The 22,898-nt window shown below is 38.6% G+C and overlaps 1 protein-coding gene across 1 annotated transcript; it reads left to right on the top strand.

The window, feature by feature from the left end:
- Positions 1–1,584: 1,584 nt before the first annotated feature.
- On the top strand, positions 1,585–21,046 carry slc18a2 (solute carrier family 18 member 2; the record flags this gene model as incomplete). Its single annotated transcript, XM_084561263.1, has 15 exons — positions 1,585–1,717; positions 3,303–3,639; positions 6,830–6,888; positions 6,991–7,074; positions 8,671–8,763; positions 9,293–9,382; positions 9,520–9,563; positions 10,997–11,057; positions 11,371–11,466; positions 12,472–12,550; positions 14,621–14,672; positions 16,771–16,834; positions 16,915–17,034; positions 17,664–17,797; positions 20,098–21,046. The coding sequence occupies 15 exons, from the start codon at positions 1,585–1,587 to the stop codon at positions 20,203–20,205; spliced, it is 1,554 nt and encodes a 517-aa protein (XP_084417389.1). The 3' UTR covers positions 20,206–21,046.
- Between the last annotated feature and the right edge of the window lie 1,852 nt (positions 21,047–22,898).

The raw sequence follows: 22,898 nt of genomic DNA, 5'->3' as shown, positions 1-22,898 counted from the left end.
TCTCTGTTTCTTAATCCCAACCTCAGATTCAGTTCCGCTTTTGGAAGCATCCACTGTCTGATGCCAAAGTATCTGGGATGCTTGGGAAGCACACAGTATCTCTTATTGTGGAAGAGATACCCTCCTTTACTTTGAAGGCTTAGGGGAACAGCGGTTAACACTAATCAGTACAATAGCTTAGCAGACCAATGGGTCAAATAATTGGAATACAAGGAATTAGTTGTAGTCTTGTATCTTGTAACTCTCTGCTTTTCAAAAACACAACTCTGCTGGTGAGGATCACACATCAACCTCAGTAGTCAACCAACCAACCCTAACCTACAGAAGTCTTAGAGAGTAGTTACTGCGGTGCAAGGACCAACAGGCATGACAGGTAGGGTTGGTTACATGTGGGCTACTGTGTGTATATTCAGACTCACTGTTTCATCATTGTTTCTTCAAATATTTCATATCCCTGGTTATCACAGATATCACTATTTGGACTATATCAGAAATTCAAAACAATACAATATTTACTATACCGATGCTTTGTATTTGTTAAGAGCTACAGAAGTCTTCGTCTAACCCATCACTGATGCAACTTCCTGTTCCTGCCTGGAGCTGAGGTCCAAATTATGAAATGAGATGGCTGACTGAACAGGCCTTTGTCTGTGGCGTATCCATGGCAATGGCCGGAAAGGCACAACCCTCTTCTGGAAATGGGTGTGGGCAGATGCAAATTATTTGCATTTGCAACTGAAGTTCACTATAAATGAGGGTAAAGCGTCATGCATTGTAGAAAGAAAAAAAGTAATCTATGTCTATCTTGTGGGGATATGTGAGACTTACACGAAAAAGTGATTTAACCTGTTAAAAAGGGGAATAAATACAAGATCTTTAAGTTTTTATAAAGATTCCGTTTGTTCAATTCACCTGTTAGTTTCAGTTCTCCGCTGAGAAACATATAAATGTTATTTGTGCCTGTTATGCCTACAGGCTATGTTGTTAATTATCTTATTAGGTGTGTTTTTACAATACAAAATACAAAATGAAAATATTCACCTAGCACTCCTGTTAATTCCAGTAAGCTGGGGTCAGGCAGGTGATAAACACCTCTGAACACAGATTTATATTTAGGAGATCCTCTCCCGTCAAGTGAATCCTAGACCTAGACCAGACTGAAGTCTCTACAGTGTTGTCTGTTGCATGGTCTCCTCCCTGTTGTGTTAAGTGTTGAGCTCTGGTTTGAGTGTTTGAGGACAGGTCTGACAGGGATGTACAGTACATATTTATATGAAGGGTGAATGACGTCAGCAGCCGGTCCACTCAGTAGAAAGACCTCCTCTCCTCCTCTCCTCCTGCTACCTCTGCTGCTCCTGCTCCTGCTCCTGCTGCTGCTCCTTGTGCATCTCAGGTAAGATTTACTCAGCAGCACTCACCTTTTCGCATTTTCGGCAGTCTGAGCACCTTGTCTGTCATTTCTAACTTACCGATTGTTTCATACAATGTTGTAGGGTTTCTCAAAGTTACTGATCCGTCGCCGCCACTTGTCTCTCTCCAGAAGGACGCCTTTTCTGTCGTGTTGCTCTTTTCGGGACTAACACAATGGGGAGATTAGATGCGCTCCGGCAGTTTAATTTGCTCAAATGGCTCAGAGAGGAGAGACAGTCGAGGAAGCTGATACTCTTTATTGTTTTCGTCGCCCTGCTTCTGGATAACATGCTGCTTACTGTTGTTGGTAAGTGCGCTTTTTCTCACCTCCCGCATCTCTGTTGAGTTTCTCTCCGTCTCTCTTTGCGCAACAGGTAGTCCAGTCTGTGCAAACATGCTCTGTCGTCTGGACCAGTCTGTTCAGGGTCAGGAGATCACAGCTTGTCTGTTGATTAATGCCACAGCGGTACCAAAATCTCATGTGTCATGTGTGGCACACATAGACCAGCCAGCAGAGCCTTAATAATATTGTCATCCACAATATGTTGTTGTGAAATATATAGTGCCAAAACCCGATCTGACAAATCACCTGACGCTCTGGAGATGAATTAGTATTTATTTTTTATTTTATTTCAAGCTTCATTTAAATTTCAAATGTAATAAAATTAGACATCTGACTGAAAACTACAAGACCAGATTTGATCTCAGTGTTAAGCTTGCCAAGACATAGCCTAGAATTAAAGATGTGACCGCATGCTGTCATCATTCACATCATTCATGGCATATATAAGCCTGATGACATATGGCTGATCCAGTAAGGATAGGTGTTTATGACAACATGAACGTGGCCCACATTCATGGTTATTCTGTTATTTTTTTTCCCAAAAATCCACATTTGTCAATCCACATCCCAGATCATTTCCAAAGCAATACACATTTAACGATACAGGCACCGATGATCTCTGGCAGCATGTGTGGTTAATTATTTGTTCTCCCTTGAAAACACACATATACCTCAATCTAAATAAGGTTGTCAGAGATTTTAAGGGGTAGTCATTTGAAACACATGACAGCCATTAAATATTCATTTAATGTGTGGTCGTTGGTGTCGAGATCAAATTTTTTAGCTGGAATGCAAATATATTTTCAGATGCAATTATATGATATTTGAAGAAATGGTATAAGCATTTTTAGGAAGTTAAAGGGTAATACTGTAAGTGGCTGTTTCATTGCATTATCTGCTGTATTTTTTAGAGGTGACTGTCCTGTTGATTGGGTCAATTTTAAGGGATTTTCCTCTTCAAATATTATAGTGCTTCGGTATGTTCAAACAGCAGTAATTATTCCCTCTAATTTCTACATTCTTCCATCAGTATCAATGTCTAAATTAACATTTAAGTTTAAGAAATAACTGTCTACATTTTATGGATGAAGAAGAATATAATTTGTTCTTGATCCTTCAGGCAACCATTTTCAACAATGTTACAAATTTTAAAGCAAGACAATTCTTGAAAGAAGCCAGAAAAGCAGGTTGCTCTATGAATAGGATGTACACTAGGCTCTGAGAGATGAAAAACTATAAACAGATTATTGAGATAATGAGAAGAAGAAAAAAAGATTAGTATATCATTTTCTTTGATATGCCCATTTGTATTTTCATAGATTTACTTCTACGGTCAAAGACATCTGTCTTTCTTTCTTTTTTTCTTACTTTTTGGTTTTGGTTTTCACTGATGTAAGCAGTCCATCTTTAGCATTGTGAATACTCCTGAAGAAGCGCTCTTGATCTCTGCTGATATACTCCTTGAATAGCATCATGCCAGTAAGTGTCAGTCAGTGGTCATGTCATATTTCATTACATCAGTCCTCTCTTGCCTGTTTGTACCCGCCAGTTCCCATAATTCCTAGCTATCTATACAACCTGGATGAGTCAACGGACGTGGCGTTGAAGAACAGCACCGTGTCACAACAGGAACCTCCCAGATCCTTCCACAGCATTGTGTCCTTATATGACAACTCTGTCAGGTTGTCAGGCTCCAACACCACAGCCAGGTCTACTGATCTGGTCCCTCCAACCCCTGCTGGTGTAGAGCAACCACAGAACTCCTCTGACTGCCCACAGTCCAGCAGCAGGCTGCTCAATGAAAACGTCAAAGTGGGAATGCTGTTTGCTTCTAAGGCCACTGTGCAACTGATTACCAACCCCTTCATAGGGCCACTTACAAACAGGTATGTCTTCGCAATATTATTGTTTCTATGTAGAGACATTTATATATCATTTGACTGGTTAGCTGGGATTTGGCCAGTTAATGGGCTTTAGAGGCAACCTGGAATATGTCTGTTGTTGGTGCCTGAGAATTTGTGTCACAGAATAATAAACACGAGAGATGAAACCCTGTGTAGATGCCACACAATAAACCAAAAAACAATCCCACATTTGGAATTCTTATCCTAAAACACAAGGTATTATTTATTGTACATGCAAATTCAGTTTTTGTTCTAATGTATTAAATAAAGTGGTTTTATTTTAAATGGATGCAATTGATCATGGAGGATTTTGATGGAGAGCTGATGTTCAGCCGCTTCCAAGGAAGCAGAAGGATTCCATAGTGCCACATTTTTCCTGAAGTTCATGACCATCTCTCCACTGTGTTTGCAGCGTTCAGCTCTTTGTTGTTCATGGTCAATCTCACACTTGTAAACGTATAAGAATAAGAATAAGAACAAGAAAATCCTTTATTTGTCCCACAATCTCCATCAGAAATGAGTCCACAGAGGGCAGGGTAGTAGGTCTGTAGACAGTAAGTCTTGTGGTCCTCGTTTTGTTAGGGATGGAAATGATAGTCATTGTCTGGAATACCAACTTTCCTTTTAGAGGGCACATCAGAGAATTGGTGGAAGACAGTATATAACATATATGCTATTCACTTGCAGAATTATTTTGTGGAAAATACATAAGTATATCTCCAGCCCTAGAGTGATCTTGCAGACCAAGGCACTCCTATTCAGTTTGGCTAAATGGACAACTCTTGGAAGAGTCATGGTGGGTTTCCAAACTCATGTTTCACAGTTAACCAGAACCTTGTACTCCGGGGACTACACAAAGGTTTAGACATGGTTTTAGAGTACTTGGCCAGACTATGCCTTACCACAGTTGTTTCACTGATGTCTACTGAATTTTCAAAAGAGTTCATTCCTTGGTTGCTGTCATGAAATGTGAGGTCTTTATATGCACAGATGTACATCATATCCAATCAGTTCAGTATTTGACGAATTACAGTAAACAGGAGAAACTTGGCCACAATTGGGACTGACATTACAAAGGCACTTTTGTAGATGAGAAATTTCAGTTTTTGATTTTCAATGAATTTTAATAAAATCTGAAAACATGGGTTACTGTGTGTAGATTGACCAAATAATGCGTTACATTTTTGTGTAATGTATGCCACAGCACTAAATGTGAGTAAGCTAATTGATTAATCAGCCAGCTGTTAAGCTTTACATTTAACCATTATAACTGACAAATCAGTTTATGTTCTAATTTATTAAACTGCGCTCAGAAATAACATGAGGATAGATGTCTGGGGGACAACTTTTTTTAAGAAAATAGAGTTGTTTAATTAAGTATTGTTTGGATTTTATTTCCAATTGTTAAAATTGATTTATTGTACCATCAGTGTACACTCAATAACCAAACAAGCATAGTATCTTTAATTTTTTTTTGCAAGCTTGTTAAAGGGAATGAACACTGTGTGCTTGCACACACATATCCTGTGACTGCATGTCAAAACGTGCCAGATAATTGTGAAGGAGCCTGTTTCATTTTCCTTGTAAAGAATCTGATTGTTCTGCTTTTTGGTGTGTACAAAGACACATGAATTTTAGTGGTTCGGTCAATTTGATCCAATGTGAAGAACCTTCTTCAAAACTGCTCTATTTGTCTCAGTTGTGATGCAACTCGGTGTGCATTTGATGACATGTTGCAACAAGCATTAAAGAGCAACGGTGTTCAGAGAGGTCAACAGAGAATAGCATTTTGGGTTCAGTCTGAGGCGACATCCAACAAGCCATTGATGTGGTTTCAGGTGTGTAATGTCATATTAGCTACAACATACACTCTCTAATCCAGCTGAATTAAGCAGAGCAGAGTTCCTGATTGCGTGTTTGCATGTGTGTGCATGTGTGTTTGTCTGTTCATGCATCGATTACTGCATAATGAATGAGTCACTCATATTCATCCAGCATATGGTATGAGAGTGCGATAGGCTATGACACTTAAACTCTATTATAGGAAAACTCTCATGATCACCACTAAGCCAGCAGTCACAATAACAATTTGTCAGAGATAATTGTGACTTTGTTGAGTACTCTTTCTAGGAGCCAGTTTTTAGTTCATTGTTTAGATTTTACAGCCCATAACTTGACAGTGTTGTTCAGCCTTTGAGGAGGTGAAGTTTTTTACAGCCTCTGTGTTGGCTTCATTTTTTTGGCCCTGGAGGTTAGTTGCTGAGAGCTGGTTATACTTCATATAAGTTGGCCGAGACCAAAACAGAGATAACAGGTTAGTGAATAGTCTACTTTCTTCTATTAAGGAGGAAGAAAAGAAGGAAGTGATTTGAGGTAGTTATAGAGCCACACAGTTGGTGTAAGGAGGAGATTGTGGTGGATAGATAGATAAGAATATAGGAAATAAGAAATAAATGAAGGGAGATATATTTAGGGGAGAAGCATGACTGCTAGAACATTACTAGCATTCAACTCAAAGCCGTTATTTACTGTCTCAGATAGGCATACGCCGTAATTGAGGCACAGTCGCATTACTGGTTCTGAGTCACCTTCCCTTCTGACAGAGGACAATACAAGGCAAGTCAAGCATGTCAGGTTTCTACGTGGGAATACAATAGCTCCAATGATGTTGTGATGTGCATGGCAGCTCTTGGACTTTTAATCCTCCTGCGTTTCAGTTAAAATGCCAGCCTAACAATTGTGGTGAGAATGTGTCTTGCGAATGCAAAAGTTCTACAAATCCTCTTTGTACTTTGTGTTACTTGACACTTGTTTTCTGTGGAGTTTAATTTTATCAGTATCTGCTTAAAGGTGATTATTTCATTTTACTCCTGGTTGTACTGCTTGACGCTTTGGCAACTCATACAAAGCTGGAGACAATCTACATCCATATCTGTCTTGGCTCAACTTGACAACAACTCCCACTCTCCACAGCCACAGCATTTCCATTTAAATAGTCATGAATATTTTTTTTATTTTTATTTTACTCTGATTTAGACGCTGAAATTCATTTCTGATTTAACTAAAAACCTTTTGTGCAAATGCAGTATGTATACATATTTATGTAGACATCTCAGACTAACTAGAAGAACTATATTGTATAAATGTAATGTTATTCTCTGTGTCCCCTTAGAATAGGCTACCAGCTACCCATATTCGCTGGCTTCTGTATTATGTTCCTCTCTACAATCAGTGAGTTCCAGCAACCATGCCTTTATTCTCAAAACCAGAAAATACATACACTATGCCTGACGTTTTTTTGTTTATAATTTTGCTTTTCTTGCTGTTGTGAAGTGTTCGCCTTCTCATCGAGCTACACTCTGCTGTTTCTGGCCAGATCGCTTCAAGGTGTGGGGTCCTCCTGCTCATCTGTGGCTGGTATAGTCTCCTTTTCTCCATTTCAATGTGATGATCATACCCACTCTGCCTTTTCAGCAGCTGGGTGTATCTGAATACATTAACATTAAGTAGACAGACATTTATTGAGTACACTAATTTAAATTAGTGCGGCATTGTGGGTTTATTGTCACCCACATGTTGCCAGGCTAGCAAAGAGGTGCAGACAACCGTTATCTAAAGAGTTTTAAACACTAATCTGAAATCTAAATATCTGTAGAGTGACAAGTCCGAGAGAAACAAGATCATTTACAGATAATCTACTCATATTTTTAGTAACAGCAATCTAGACACCTCACTAATGAGTAGATATTAGGTTCATATCAAATATCCTACTTAAGTAAAACAGAAAAAGGCTGTTTCATAATATGTCTGGCCCCTAACATGTGAAACATTTAAACAGTTTGTTGTTTATCAGTCAGGATTTCTACCACAGCATCGTGTCTGTCTCATTAAGGTCTAAAACACAGTTACTAACACCAGACAGACCAGAAAATGGAATAGGACTCTTTGGCACATTGCTGTCCTCATGTTAATTCAATGTGAGAAACAGGGACTAATTTATGTTCATGAATACGTATGAGAGTACAAAAAGTACATGAACACTCACATTTTTGGTTCTCACGCTTTAACATATAATTACACAGATTCACATAGACACACCACCCGATGACCAAGGAACTATGCCTTAGAAGAAAGTGGCTCCTCTCCACATACAGTCAGGTCCATATGTGTCTGAACACTGACACTTTTTGTCATTTTTTAGGAATTTACTGTAACATATTTGTTGTAGTTATATAATAAATATAGGTTTAGAGTGCAAACTTAATATGAAGGTATTCACATTCAATTCACATCGGAATGCAGGTTAGGATAAGAGTGGCCAGATCAACAGTTTGGTACATTCAAAGAATTAAATAACACATGGGTGAGTCGCTGCAAATTAAACGTGCTTGGATTGCCAAAGGGCTTTTCATGGTAAAAAGAAAAAAAGAAGATATCCAAGTGTCAAGAACAGGAAGACCAGAATGATGGGAAGAAAGAAAGACATCATCGGTTTTATTAAATTTAAGAAATTTTATCATAATCTTGAAATTGACTGTCATTTTTGTTCTCTGGTTTAAAGTGCTTTATTTTATTTTATTTATTTTATTTCACTTATACTACTTACCTTGCTTGTCATACATAACTTTGTTATACTGTAACTGAATTAAATACTGGGCCTTATTGGCTTGTTTTTTAAAGTGCAGCTTATACTTGCTTGTAGATCAACAAGCAGCATGCATTTTTTCCACTACTGAATTACAGTATGTGTTAAACTAATGAGCCTTGAAAAAGTAAATATTTAAATGTGTGCGTTAAATGTACATTGAGAAAAATGAAAACTAAGGTCCAAGGTCCTTGTGACTTTTCCATGCAAAACACATAATCTACAATTGCTGAAAATGCTTTTAGATTTTTATTTATATATTAACTTTTCTCTGTGTTCAGCTTTAATTGTAACTCTGTGTGTGTGTGTGTGTGTATGTAATCTGACTGGAGTTCTTGCTTTCTTCATCTGTATAACTGTGTTTTCAGGTATGGGAATGCTGGCAAGCGTCTACACAGATGATGAGGAGAGAGGTCATGCCATTGGGATTGCCTTGGGAGGTCTCGCACTAGGAGTGTTAGGTATGAAATTTTACCATATTGTTACAGAGAAACAATTGTTTTGTTATAATATGTTACGGTGCTTTTTTTTGTTGGTGGTGCAACACATTCTCATGGCATGGCATGTTCTCATTCATTCATTCATTTACTGTAACCGCTTGTACTCTGGAGGGTCATGGGGGGGGACACACCGACGGCCAATTTAGAATCACCAATGAACCTAACGAGCATGTCTTTGGACGGTGGGAGGAAGCTGGAGTACCTGGAGAGAACCCACACAGACACAGGGAGAACATGCAAACTCCACACAGAAAGGCCCAGTCGGCCCATGGCATATGTCTTTCGTGAAAAATTATTCTTTTGACTCAAGTGTCATTTTATCTACAAAAAACAGCTAATAATACAGCTTTTCTAACATTCTCCCCAAAACATATTCTGACACACCTGTTGAAAGTGAGCTGTCATGGAGGAAACACTGCAGTAGCTGCAGCGATTGCAAAGTAGATCTCTCCAGTACTGTCCATACTGACCACCAGCGTGTCCTCCACAGTTGGACCACCATTTGGCAGCGTGATGTATGAATTTGTTGGGAAGACTGCTCCTTTCCTTATTCTGGCTTTCCTGGCTTTGTTTGATGGAGGTACATTTTTTCCTTGCTAACAGGAATAACCAAGAATATTCAGTCAGAATACTTAGCAATAAAATAGCAAACACTTGCAAAAATACATCTTCACTTACACATTAAAGTTTACATTAACTGTGTGTGTGTGTTCACAGCTCTGCAGCTTTTTGTTCTTCAGCCCACTAAGGTGGAACCAGAGGTGAGTTTGCCTTGATTATTTATTTCCTGGTTATTACCTCACTTCATTAAGATGACCTTTAGAGCAGCAGAACATTTTAAAGACAATTTTTCTTAATTAGATAGTAAATACAGGAAGAGTGAAGAGCAATGGAGAAGGAGGAAGACATGCAACAAAACACATAGTATTCCTGGTAAATAGTAGGTGAGCTGCTATGTTTGCGTAGCACCTTTAGCTTGACTCTGTTTCAAAGTACCAATACTCTGCTAAGCAAACAAGAGCATATGAGGACAGTTAAACATTCAAGTTACAACACTGAGTCTTGCAATTTATTTTAAGGGAAAGTTACTGCGCACAAAAAAGTCTGAAATATAGCAACCAACAGTGTAGTTCATTCAAGCAAATTTTGATCAGTGTGAGGCAGTTTTGGTGGACGTGTGGTTGTTTGTGCTGATCATAGTTATTAATGGCTACCGTAAAACAGGCTATTATATGAAATCATTTATTTTTAAATGAAAATACAATGAAAAATAGGACAAAAACTTACAACTGCCCAAGCACATGAATAAATGTGTTCTCTCTCACAGCATCAGTGCCCAGTGGACATGTTTGATCAAACATGCTTATGAAAAATGTTTGGAAAAAATTCCTTTTTTTTTAAATAGATTGAAAACACTGCTCATCTGTATTAACTGACAAGGACTTTAAAGCAGAAGTGTGCAGATGTCTTTTTCCACTCAGTTGACATTATTTCTTTATGAAAAGTAATAATATATACACATCATTTTTATTAAAGTTAACTTATTTTTAATGTATTAATAAACCAGTTTACTCTACAGCATTACATTGGATGATCACGTATTTAAAGAGATGGAACATCCTAACCAGTGCTTCAGTGAACTCTTCAGACATCATTTCAGATGTTTCAGAAACTAATTAATGACTTCTCCAGAAAAGAAAGAATGGTCTTTTGCTTCTGTTTGCTATGTCACATGATCTAAGATAAGAACCAAACAGAGGTGCTAATAGAAGTAAAGGCAGCAAGATAATCTGTATCTGGTCATTAGTAAATTTTTTCACATTTCGAGAATTGCAACAAGGCACTGTTGGCTCTTCAGTTAATGAGGAAGCTGCACTGGGCTGAGCGTGATGCTGCTTGTTTAAGGAATCTCAAGTATAATGTGTCTCAATTGCTATGACTAATGACATGCCATTTTTATGAGTCCAGGCAGAATTTCTTTACTTTTTTTATTTTAGGTTAATAATTTATGTCATTGTTTTTGATAATAATAATTAAAACAGAGATAGCAAATTGTATTTCACTGGGAGGAGGTTCTTGAGGTGATCTTAATGGGAATGTTGGCAATGTGTGTAAACACGAAAGTAGTAGGCTATAAAATAGGCTTTTTGCATTTTACAGAAGAATGTTTTTATTGTGCCTATGTTCTTCACAGAGTCAGAAGGGGACTTCACTGTTGACGTTAATGAAGGATCCATACATTCTAATTGCAGCTGGTAAGAAGATAATAGCCGATACAGCAGCCCAGTCCTGAGAAGCATCTGTGTGATATTGTCGTGTTAATGGTGGTGGGCAAAGAGCAGGGAAATGATTCAGATCTTGTTTTGGTCTTTTGAACATGTCAACCAAGCAGAAAGACGGCAATTGATTTGCTGGTTACAGAGCAGGAACATGAATTGAAATTATATTGTGAAGTGAGGGCTGCATGTTAAGGAGGGCTGGAGGCTGTGGAGTAACACATAAGGAACAAGGAACAAAAACAGACCATAATTGACACTGCATCCACTTACCTTCAATCTCCATTCCCAGGTGCCATTTGTTTTGGAAATATGGCTATTGCCATGATGGAGCCAACGCTGCCAATCTGGATGATGGAGACAATGTGTGCCAGGAAATGGCAGCTAGGTATTTATAAAGCTCTGTTCTGTACACACAGACAATACACACTACACAGACATGCGTTGCTACAGCACCTTGAAAAAGACAGACATAAACAGGAGGACGCACATAATGGTCAATTGATATTGATGAAAAATCTAATTAAATCAGCTTTATTTGCCCTAATATATGTACAAATATGCAAGGAATTTGTTGCTGAACAGCCATGGCACCCAGGCAACTGGTTGGGGTGGTAACACTGCACAAAAGCAATAATGTCTTAAAAATATATCAGTGTATAAACCATCTTTACTCATAATCATGAAATAGTAAGTCATAACTAAAATATCATTTTATCGTTTTTTTTTTTTCGCAAATTCTATGAGTTTCTGTCTAAATATGATGTTGCCAAAGGAAGTGAAAAGAAGCTGGCTTTTCAGACAGGACAATGATATGAAGCAGACAGAACAATATATCAGAACCTGAAGTGATCTACAAGGAGGAACAGAAAGGAACATTACCAAATACTCACTATGCTTTCACATTTGAAGAAGGCCCTTATAGGGGTTGCTTATGCTTTTATGTGCAGTCTCCACATTGTGCCCAAACCTTTGCATATAATTATATTTCATCACACTCACACAAAGAAAATCATCAAAATAATTTTTCAGTCTTCCACATCTTTTTGTTTTATGTACATAATATACGTACATGTCTTACATAGTGACATCATACAAAAGTGTCACTAGTCCATCTTACGAAATACAGAGACTTCCTGCAGTCTTTGCTGTTATTAGTCTGTTTGTGCAGTCAGTTGTGTATGAAGTCTAGGTCAGATAAAAAGGAGGAGAGGGGAACAGGATATTAGGGTGTCACATGCTGGCAGGTGGAAAGCACAAATCCTCATTACAGACAATGGAAGATGTACAGCAGCTCTGTGATGAGCAACTGATAGAGATCTGCTAATCTTGGAAATCCTGCCCACACCTTCAGTTTCTCATGTCTCTGTATGTGTGTCTGTCTGTGATCCAGGCGTCGCTTTCCTACCAGCGTCTATCTCCTACCTTATTGGAACCAACATCTTCGGCACGCTGGCACACAAGATGGGGAGGTAGGGAGGGAAATTACGTTTATCTACACTCTCTCTCTCCCTCTGTGGATCTGATATCTGTTTCCGCTCCTCTAAATGAGTTTTCAGTCTTTTAGTGCTTGTGAGGCTGGCTTTATTGAAGGCTTGGTAAAGGGCATCCGTAATCTCTGTGTGTACACATCTTCACTAGAAATGGTTGTTTTGTTGTTGTTGTTTCCATTAACCACAACTGTTGTCAGTGCTATCATAAGCTAATCCTATTTAATGTTAAAACAGTACTTTCAGAATAGACTCCATTTGAGTAGTTTGTGAAAAAGAACCTTCTTGCTTTTAATCAGGCCTCTACCCCAAATGCAAAGTTAAATGCATATGCTGCATCCCGGACTACTTTTGCATCTTTGGGAATATTACAGTAGTGGAAAACACTTATTTTGCCTCTCTGTCTGCACTGCATGTATAACAACCAAGCATCAAAAGCAATATACACCGATCAGGCATAACATTATGACCACCATCCTAATATTGTGTAGGTCTCCCTTGTGGTGACTCATCAGGGAATGGACATGGGCCTTCTGAGGGTGTCCTGTGGTGTCTGGCAACAGAATATTGTTAGTGGGGGCCTTTGGGTCCTAAGGGTTGAGGGGAGCGGCCTCTGTGGATCATCCCACAGATACTTGATCAGTTTGGGATCTAGTGAATTTGGAGGCCAGGTCAACACCTTGTGTTGTTCTTAGTGGGTTTTTTTATTCGTTCCTAAAGTGTTTTTGTGTGTGTGCCTGTGTCAGGCTGCATCCTGCTGGGGATGGCTGCTGCCATCAAGGAGTGTCATGGGGTGGGGGTGTCTGGTCTGGTCTAGGTGGGTGGTACATGTCTAATTAACATTCACATGAATGCCATTTCCAAAAGTTTCCCAGCAGAACACTGAATTGTCACAAGATGGTCAATGTTATTTACTTTTACTGTCAGTGGTCATAATGTTATGCCTGATCGGTGTATTACTGTCGGGTTGGTATCTCCCAATCACACATGAAAGTTTTACAGAAGAATGTTCACATACACACAACAAGAATACATATGTGATAGTACTGTCAACACAACAGGACCACAGCATCACTCAGCAGTTACGCTCATAACAGCAATATTCACAAAATTGTGGGTCATTTCTGCTACACACGTGAACCATTCCATACAAGAAATGCCTTTATCAGGATGAGGCTGTATCTGTCATTGAACTGCACGTGGCATATTTAATGAAGACACAACCTTATGTTATTATGATTGACATGGATGTAGTGTTTATTATGCTGCATTTCTGTTAAATCAAATTTGATGGAGTTCAATTCAATTCAATTCAATTTTATTTATATAGCGTCACTAACAATACAAATCGTCTCAAGACGCTTTACAAAAACCCGGCCTGAAACCCCCAGAACAAGCCTGAAGGCAACGGTGGCAAGGAAAAACTCCCTTTTAACAGGAAGAAACCTTGAGCAGAACCCAGCTCATATGGAGGGACCCATCTGCCTAAGGCCAGCCGGGTACAGACAGAAGAAAGAGAGAAGAGAACAGCAAAGAGAGAAGAGAACAGCAAAGAGAGAAGAGAACAGCAAGAGTTGCAGTTGAGAAATGTTTTCAACAGGTTCAATAAATCAGTGTCACTGACTCATTGTTATAAGTTATTCCCTCTTCAATGTACAGGAAGTTTGAAGGAAGTACAGGTCGGCGCCGGTCGAAGCCGGCAGCTGCTTGCAACAGCTCTTACTCATTCTCTCCCTTCCTGACTCTGTTCCACTATTTATCTTTATAGCTACCCTTTTTTCTCTTGCTGTTTTTTTATTCTGCATCTTTCTGTAAGCTGTTGTAAACTGCAGTTTCCCCATTGCGGGACTAATAAAGGTTTTTCTTATTCTTCAGGCATTTAGTATTTTTCAGGCATGCTAAGTAGCACTAAGTATACTGTATATTTGGTATAGTATTCAATCTATATATTTAAATATGCAGTGTGTTATACACATACTAATTGTATGCAGCTGAATGGAATAAATCTGTTTTACATTAGGTGATACTGACCACTTGTTTTGTCCCTTATAGATGGCTATGCGCTCTCATTGGAATGGTGGTGGTTGGAATCAGCGTAATATGTGTAAGTATTTGGGAGACAGCAAGTATTCAGATGACAACCACAGGAGATTTGATCAGCATGCTGTCTCACAGAAATGTTAAAAATGGAGCTCAAATTTTGCTATTAGTTGAATTTGTGGCAACATGAGTGGGTAGAGCACATCCTTCATGAGTCTGCATGCCCTGCTCAGTGACTCTCCAGTCTGATTCCCAGCCAGGGACCATTTGCTGCATGTCATTCACATGCTCTCTCTCTTTCATTTTTCTGAGTTGAGTATCTCTAAAAAATAAAGGTAAAATGAATGGTGGTGGTGTGCATGTGAGGTTTTATTGTACATTTTCCACCCTTAGAAGTCAAACCTTGCAGTAACATTAATTTTATAAATTGATTAGATTAATATCTAATTAATTATCAGCACAATTAAATATCAGCATATAAGATTAATTTTAGTTAAATTATATTGTTCCCAAATTTTTAGAGCTGGTTCCATACTCAAATCAGTATTATGAAAATTAGCATCCTCCTTATGTGTCTTTAGGTTTATTAAGAAAGGTTTCTTTCATGGCTTAGAGAAAATAATTACAGAAATCATTACACTTACGAATTAGGCAAGCACCCTCCAACGTCTTCTAACTGAAAATCATTCATTTGCACCTTCATTGAATAACACAGTGTTTGGCAGACGGGGAACTTTATGAATGAAACCAAATACTCCATCATATCCTAACTCCCCAGACCAGTTAAAAACTGTTATTTCTACAAGATCCACACTGAGAAGGAGCTATATCCAAATTTTACAATAAAGTGAGTCAGGTGGCCTGCTAATATATGGAACACTTGAAATCTGCTTGGCAAGATGACCTAGGGTCAGTGGTAACTCTCTTCAGTCTGTGCTAGACATGGTCTTTTTTAGTTCATATAAAATATTTCCAGATATACTGTAGATCCTTCACTTGAACACTGAGGGCTTGTACCAGCATCATTGAGTCATATGTTCACAAGCTGTCAGAGGATATTAGATTATTGGAGAAATATTTCCTTGGATAACAAACATTTTGCATAAAACTTATGGATTTAGATCCTGTCATGGTAATTCTGGGAGTAAGAGACTCTAACACAAAACAGTCTGGAACAGAATATGGTATCATTTGTCAGCCTGCTGGCACAGAGATTATCTCACCCTTATACTCTTATTTGAATTCGAAACTACCAACACAGTGTGACTTGATGGATAAGGGAGATGAAATGACTGGAATGAGTAAATATTAAATTCTCTTTAGAAAAAAAAAAAAACAAGAGGAGAAAATCTACAAGATCTGGCAATCTTTCCTAGATCGCTATTGTCATCTGAAGGGCTGGGACTGTGGCTAGCTTCCCACTCACTTTTGCTTGTTGTGAGGCGAGTGCTAACCACTGCATGATTGTGACCAAGGAGATGTGTGATATGTGTGCATTATATAAACTATAGATTTTAACAATAAAAAAATGTTAAAATAGTTGCTCAGCAAGTGGAAACTAAAGAGTAGCTCCACTACATGATGCAATAAATGTGTATTTTAATGCACTGTCAGATATAATTAGAGTATTGAGTGTATCAAGATCAAGATCAAGATTTCTTTATTGTCAATTTGTCAATACGTTCACGACATACAGAAAAATCGAAAAAACGTTTCTCTCTCTCTCTCTCTCTCTCTCTCTCTCACATAAGAATAAAAAACCTAAATAGACGAAATGTGAAGGAATTTGGCAGTGAAACAGTTCCAAAGTAAACGTTCTGGATATATATAAATATAATGAATAAACAGAAATGAGTCTATGTACAACAGTGCAATGTATGGTTACAGCTTGGATCAAACAGAGAGAGATGTCATTACGTTTACTCTTTCTAGGATATAAAAAAAACATCCAGATTGTCCGCGTCATCTCCCTCGGGCTGTCCACGGTGTAAATTTGCGCTATATCTCATTATTCCTCAAATCTCTTTACTATTATTATCTTTCTAAAATCTAAAATCAGCCAGCTTCACTCTCCATGCAACGTGTTTAATGTAGATTCTATACTCCCGCTATTCTACTATAATGTAATTCATAGGAGTAAATGAACAAATAATCTGTTCTAGGTCCCATTTGCTGGAGACATCTACGGCCTGATTCTTCCCAATTTTGGTGTTGGTTTTGCCATTGGTAAGTCTGCTACATTCACTAACTGTACTGCTAAATATGTACAATATCTTACAATACTGTAAGACCACTGTGTGTTACAGGCATGGTGGATTCCTCTATGATGCCTATAATGGGTTACTTGGTGGACCTGCGTCATGTGTCTGTCTACGGAAGTGTGTATGCCATTGCTGACGTGGCTTTCTGCATGGGATTTGCTTTAGGTAAGCAGTAGACCCAAATCGTCAGCAAAAAGTCTGAAGGACACATACAGTACAGTAAGTAGACAAAGATACACCAAGATTTTACAGAGGATGATGACAAAAAGTACAGTGGGAGAACAACAGGTGAGGGAATAACACTACAGTGAAACATAGTTCTGGAATATTCAAGTTTTAGAGGTTTTGCTCTGGAGTTGGACACCTGTACTAAACTGACTCTACCAGGATTCATTCGCAGCAGCTCAGTGAGTCCATATTTACCTCAAAGCTTTGCATGAAATACCTGTAGACCAAAGAAGAGGTTTGAACTAACTTGAAGAGCCCATGCCCAAATTCTAAGATACTCTGAAAGGGGATCACCTCCTATCCCAGTCAACTCATTGTCTTGCCTTTTGGCACTGGAGGTTCTGGGAATCAAACCAAGAACCCTGTGATTAGTGGACAACCAGCTCTATCACCTGAGCTACAGCTGTCTTGTAGTGTCTTCAGACTTTTTGCTTTTGGCTGTATATTATCATTGGTACTCGATTGTTACTAGGTGATGGCTTCAAGACCATTCCTTTATACTTATAGCATTGTTACCAATACATCAACCTATCCGTACTGAATTGATCTGTCATCTCCTGATACAGGTCCATCAATTGGAGGATCCATAGCTGAGAGTATCGGCTTCCCCTGGCTGATGACCATCATTGGAATAGTGGACATTTTATTTGCTCCTCTCTGCCTCTTCCTCAGGAATCCACCAGGGCAGGAAGAGAAAATTGTAAGATATATAGCAAACTTATACAAGGCCAACCTGTTCCTACATACACACACAGAACTATGGATGCTATAAAAGGCATGGTCAACACACACAATGCACAGTTATGATTTTTGGATAGATTGTAATCCCAACACTGTTTCCTAGTGTCTGAAGTAGTACCATAAATTGCTGTCATTCTGTGTCTGGTTGAGAATTCACATTCTCATTCAACACCCAAAACTCTAGTAGTCATTCACATATTTTTTGAATCCTCTATTTAGAAGTTATGAGACTGCAACTAAACATGACCCAATAACCCAATCATAAAATAGTTTCCACAGATCATGTCACACACTGCTGTCTTTCTATTTATTCTAAATAACACATTTAAATACACTCATATTCATGTTATACGACCTTAAGCCAGTGGAGAAAATCAATTAACTGGCTTGCCTTCATTGGACACCACTGGACTGTATACACATCTCCACCCTGCATGCTTGTGGGTGAACCCTCTCATCCAGCAGCTTCACTCATCTGCCTCGATACCCATTTTTACTTCTCTATGCAGCATCTTCCTTCATTCATTCCCCTTCCACTTCCGTTATGTTCTGTTTGTATTCACTTCATCTCCCCCCCCGCCACTCATCACTATTTGCTTCCTTCACTAAGGGTGTTCCGATCTGTCAATCCATCAATCTGCTTCCATGTCCTGAAATGAAAGAAAACATGGCATTCCAGCAATGCTGCTGACGAGTTGCCTCTTTAAGTTCTAAAGATGAGTGGAATCGTTCAGATCTGAATCAACAGTTACTTCTCAATATCTAGCCTGTTGTGCACAGTTCAAGTCCAGTGGGTTGCTGATGTGCTTTTAGGATATTGTTAATTTTTGTGCATATTTAGAATAAGAGAATTCAACATTTAATATCCATCAGGCCAAAAGTGATTTTTCTACAGTGAGCTAATTTTGATATATTACTGTTGATACTTCTTGGGTGTGCTTCACAATAAATATCTTATTAAATGGCAGAATTAATTGAAATAACAAGAACTTGTCAGTTAGATTCAGATGAGAAGCGACACAGGTTAAACTAAAAAGGGCAGAGCAGCTATCCACGACCGCAGGAAAAAATACAGGTTTCAAAATTAACAGTGACATGCAAGCTCCTAACGGATTTAAATTTGGAAGAAAAAAAAAAACACCACTGGTTTCACATCAGTATTTCTCTGTCAGTTTACCTCAGCCACAGTTTCTTTCTGCTTTTACATGAATTGATAAACTTTACATATTTTATATTTATATATTTTTGTATGGTTTCTGGTATGCTGAAAAGAACATGCTAAACTGCCTGAAGACCTTATGTCTTTGGTGATTATAGATCTTTACTTTCTTTCTTTCTTCTCTATGTTTGGCGCAATCTGCGAGCTTTGTTGCATGTTTTTCTACGTTATAAACACATAATGGCACAGAAATGTTATGGTTTTATCCAGGGGAGGAAGGACCCAAATGCAGGACAAAGAGGGAGGAGGCAGGAGTGGGCAAAAACTAAGTTTTATCAAACAAAAAAAGGAAACAAAAGGCGCTGCTGAAACAGCAGGAACGCCAACAAACAAATATCAAAACTTTCAAAAGACAAAAAGGTATCAAGAGACTAAAGACAAAAAACACTCAAAACACTGAGGGCACTGGTGACACACAGGGGAGTAAAAAAAAAAAAAATAGTAGTATGACGTGACAAGGAACAAAGGGGAAGGCAGGGCTATATATGCACACACGAGGAACAGAGGGGTGACGAGACACAGGTGACACAAATCAAAAGAAGACAAGGAGGAAACCAATTACCTAATCAACACAGGGAAACACAAGGAGTAATGCAACAGGAAATCAAAAACTTAACAAAATAAAACAGGAAACAGGAAAACAAGAAACATGAACGAAACTCAAAACGCAAACACAGAATCAGAATATTGCCAATCCAATTTTTTACCAGTGTTCACAGCTCCAAAACTGCCTGCATGCTGTATAAAGGTTCCCTTAGAACTGAAAAGGTCCTTTTTCCAGAAATGGAAGATAGAAGGTTTCATAGGAATGAGTGGGGCACCATCTGATAACCTGAGCCAGAAAGACAATGAAAATAGTAGATACCGCCTTACTAAAATCAGGAGTTTTCATTCATCTTACATATTATGCTTTAATGGCACAAAACAATTGCAAGTTAAAGAACATTTAAAACAATGACTGTATTTTAATTTCTGTTCACACAAAGAACACTAATACATGCTGTGGCAGAAACAACACCTTTTAACAATTGTCTTTTCAGGCAATTCTGATGGACACCAACTGTTCAATGAAGACGAGGTCCTACTCCACACAAGGGACATACTATCAAGGTGAAGACATGGATCCAGAATATGAGGATTATGATTAACAGGACAGCAGCCATGCAGGTTAACCCTTCAGAGGATCTATTTTGTTGTACAAAAAAAGAAGGAACACAGAAGAAAAAAGAAAACCGCAATGAAACAAAACAGCCAAGATATTTCCATGTGAATGTCCTGCGTTCAGTCTTCACTGTTCAGTGTACTCTTAGCAGTTGTACTGGAGCAAACCAAAGTTGTTCTTGATCTGTGTTTGCAAGTGCATTGTGTGAGAGATATGTTTTAGCCAACAGCCTTATTCAGTAGAGAGATGTGTTAACAAGCACTTTTTAGACAGTAGGAGGGTGCTGAGCAACAGACGCTTTGCTAGTTTATTTTGAAGATCCGTCTCGACTCATGTGCTGGCCATTAAGTTTTATCTACTTTACGTCAATGATCCTGTCCCGAGTATACTTATAATTTGAATTTGATGTGCAAGTTGGTATTATAATAGGCAATTATGTGGTATGTCAAGAATTCAATGTTTGTTAAGGAAGATTAGTCAGCCTGTTTACGTTGAAAAACTTACTAAAGTACGTACCAAGGGCTTCCCCAGTCCAACCACTTGGGCGGAAGTGTGGGATGTCATCACGTTTGAGCTGAAGAAGGAATAAGGAATGTATTCCAAAACAGATCACAGATATCCTCACAAGAACAGAGACCACAAAGATTATTTGAAACATTTCCCATACTGCTGTTCAGAGATAGGTAAAGAAACCAAATGTCTTGTCCACAAATAAGATCAAATTGTGCGCATTGACACAGTTTAGTATAACAGTATGGACTCAGTATATCACATGTTTGGAAGTGGGTGATTTAAATAAACAGATTTCTTTTTTTTTCATGCACTCATAATAATTACATTTTTTTCTGCAAGCCTCTCTGCTAGTTATGTAGTTCCGCTTTTATATAACAATATACTACTTCCTAAACAGCATTATGTTTGGAGGCTGTCTGCAAGTTGGTGTATTTTCTGTATAGTATATTTCAGCAGAGCAGGGCTGTATAAAGTTAGCTAGTGTAGTAAATATTTGTGTGATGGACTCTTCTACTCTCCATTGGCTCAGAAGCTAGAACTGTCTTAGCAGTTTGCCAGTCATCAGTGAAGCAAACTTACTGCATGTGTCAATTCACCAGAAAAGAACTTGGATAGAAAGACTCCCACTGTGAAAAGATCCAATGGTTGCTGTCTTTCCATTAAAATGAACTGATCCTTCTTCAAATGCTGGCCTGACTATACTTTGACATGCCAGAGAACTGCTGTTCCACAGCTATCTATATATTGAAAGCCTTTATGTGGAACATACGTCAAGGTTTGAGCTCTACAACAGAGAGTCTGTGAAGGTTCTCAGTCATTCAGGTCATGGTATATCAAAAAAAAACTTTTCAGAAAGGCAACTGGACTGGAAGTTTTTTTTTTTGAGAAGACGTTTCAGCACTCATACGAGTAGCTTCTTCCGTTGTTACTTGAACTGCAATTTTTCAGATGGGCTAAACCCACATGTGTATTTAAACCTCAACTTCCCACCAGTCCCAACTGAAGAAGCTAGTCAGATGAGTGGTGAAACGTTTTCTCCAAAAAAACTCTACAAGTCCAGTAGCTTTTTGGATACTTCAACAGAGTTCTGCCCAGTGTATTTCAGTATGAAATATACATGTATATGTAATTAATAAATGCTGTGTTTTTGACAAATTATTACCTAAATACAAAGCTGTTTACAACAGATCCGTTACATTTTCACATGTCAGGAAAAAATGCGCAAGTGTTATTCATAATGTTGTCCATTAAGGTGAACCGGTTCAATCAGGTTCACTGGAAAGGCTTGGACACAGCGTTATCAACACACAGAGAGTGGTGAGCCACGTGGAACCACAGACTTGCATCCATTTTCTTTGAGAAACCTTCAGTAAAAATAGGTCAAAACCTGAATGTTGAGGAGGGACATGTCATGAAGATTTTTCTTATTCTACAACACTGTTGACATTCTTCTCCTGCACTGATTTGTATTGTAACTCAAAATAGCAGCAGCAGCAGAGGAAGCAGCAGCGTTCTCATTAACAGCTGTATTAGTCGCCAGGGGCTGCTGAATGGGGGAGGTGTTGCTGTTTCCTGATGAGGTCGCCACTTTCTGTGTTTCTGCCCTGAGCCATCATTAATGTTATTATTTACACCTGTGCTTCCTTTGCTATGACAAGTCAAAATGTCTGCTGTTGAAAAGGTCAGGTGACACCTGTGACAAACTGTTCGTTCTGTGTTCCTCTCTCAGTATACACCAATCAGGCATAACATTATGACCACCTGCCTAATATTGTATAGGTCTCCCATATGCCTCTAACAGTTCACAGTTCTGACTCATCTAGGAATAAACATGGGCGCTCTTAGGGTGTCCTGTGGCATCTGGCACTAGGACATAGGTAGTGGAGCCTTTGGGTCTGTCCACGTTGGACTACGTTTGTATGTCTAGCTGTTTCTAGCTGTACAACATTTAAGTGTGTCATATGTGTCTAAATACATTTATGTGAATGCCTAGCAGAACACTGCATTCTAATAAGATGATCAAGTGATGATGAAGTTATTCACCTGTCAGTGGTTTTACTGCATGTATACAGTCCACACTTACATTGGGTTCTGCCAGTATGAATTAATGGGAAAGTTTGACATAGTAGAAAATTCATTTTCTTGTGCTTTGCTAGAAGTTAGTAG

Source organism: Chelon labrosus (genome assembly GCF_963514085.1).
Source record: "Chelon labrosus genome assembly, chromosome: 15".
Classification (NCBI taxonomy): Eukaryota; Metazoa; Chordata; class Actinopteri; order Mugiliformes; family Mugilidae; genus Chelon; species Chelon labrosus.
Note: the sequence above shows the minus strand (reverse complement) of the source record. Positions and strands in the feature narration are given on the sequence as shown.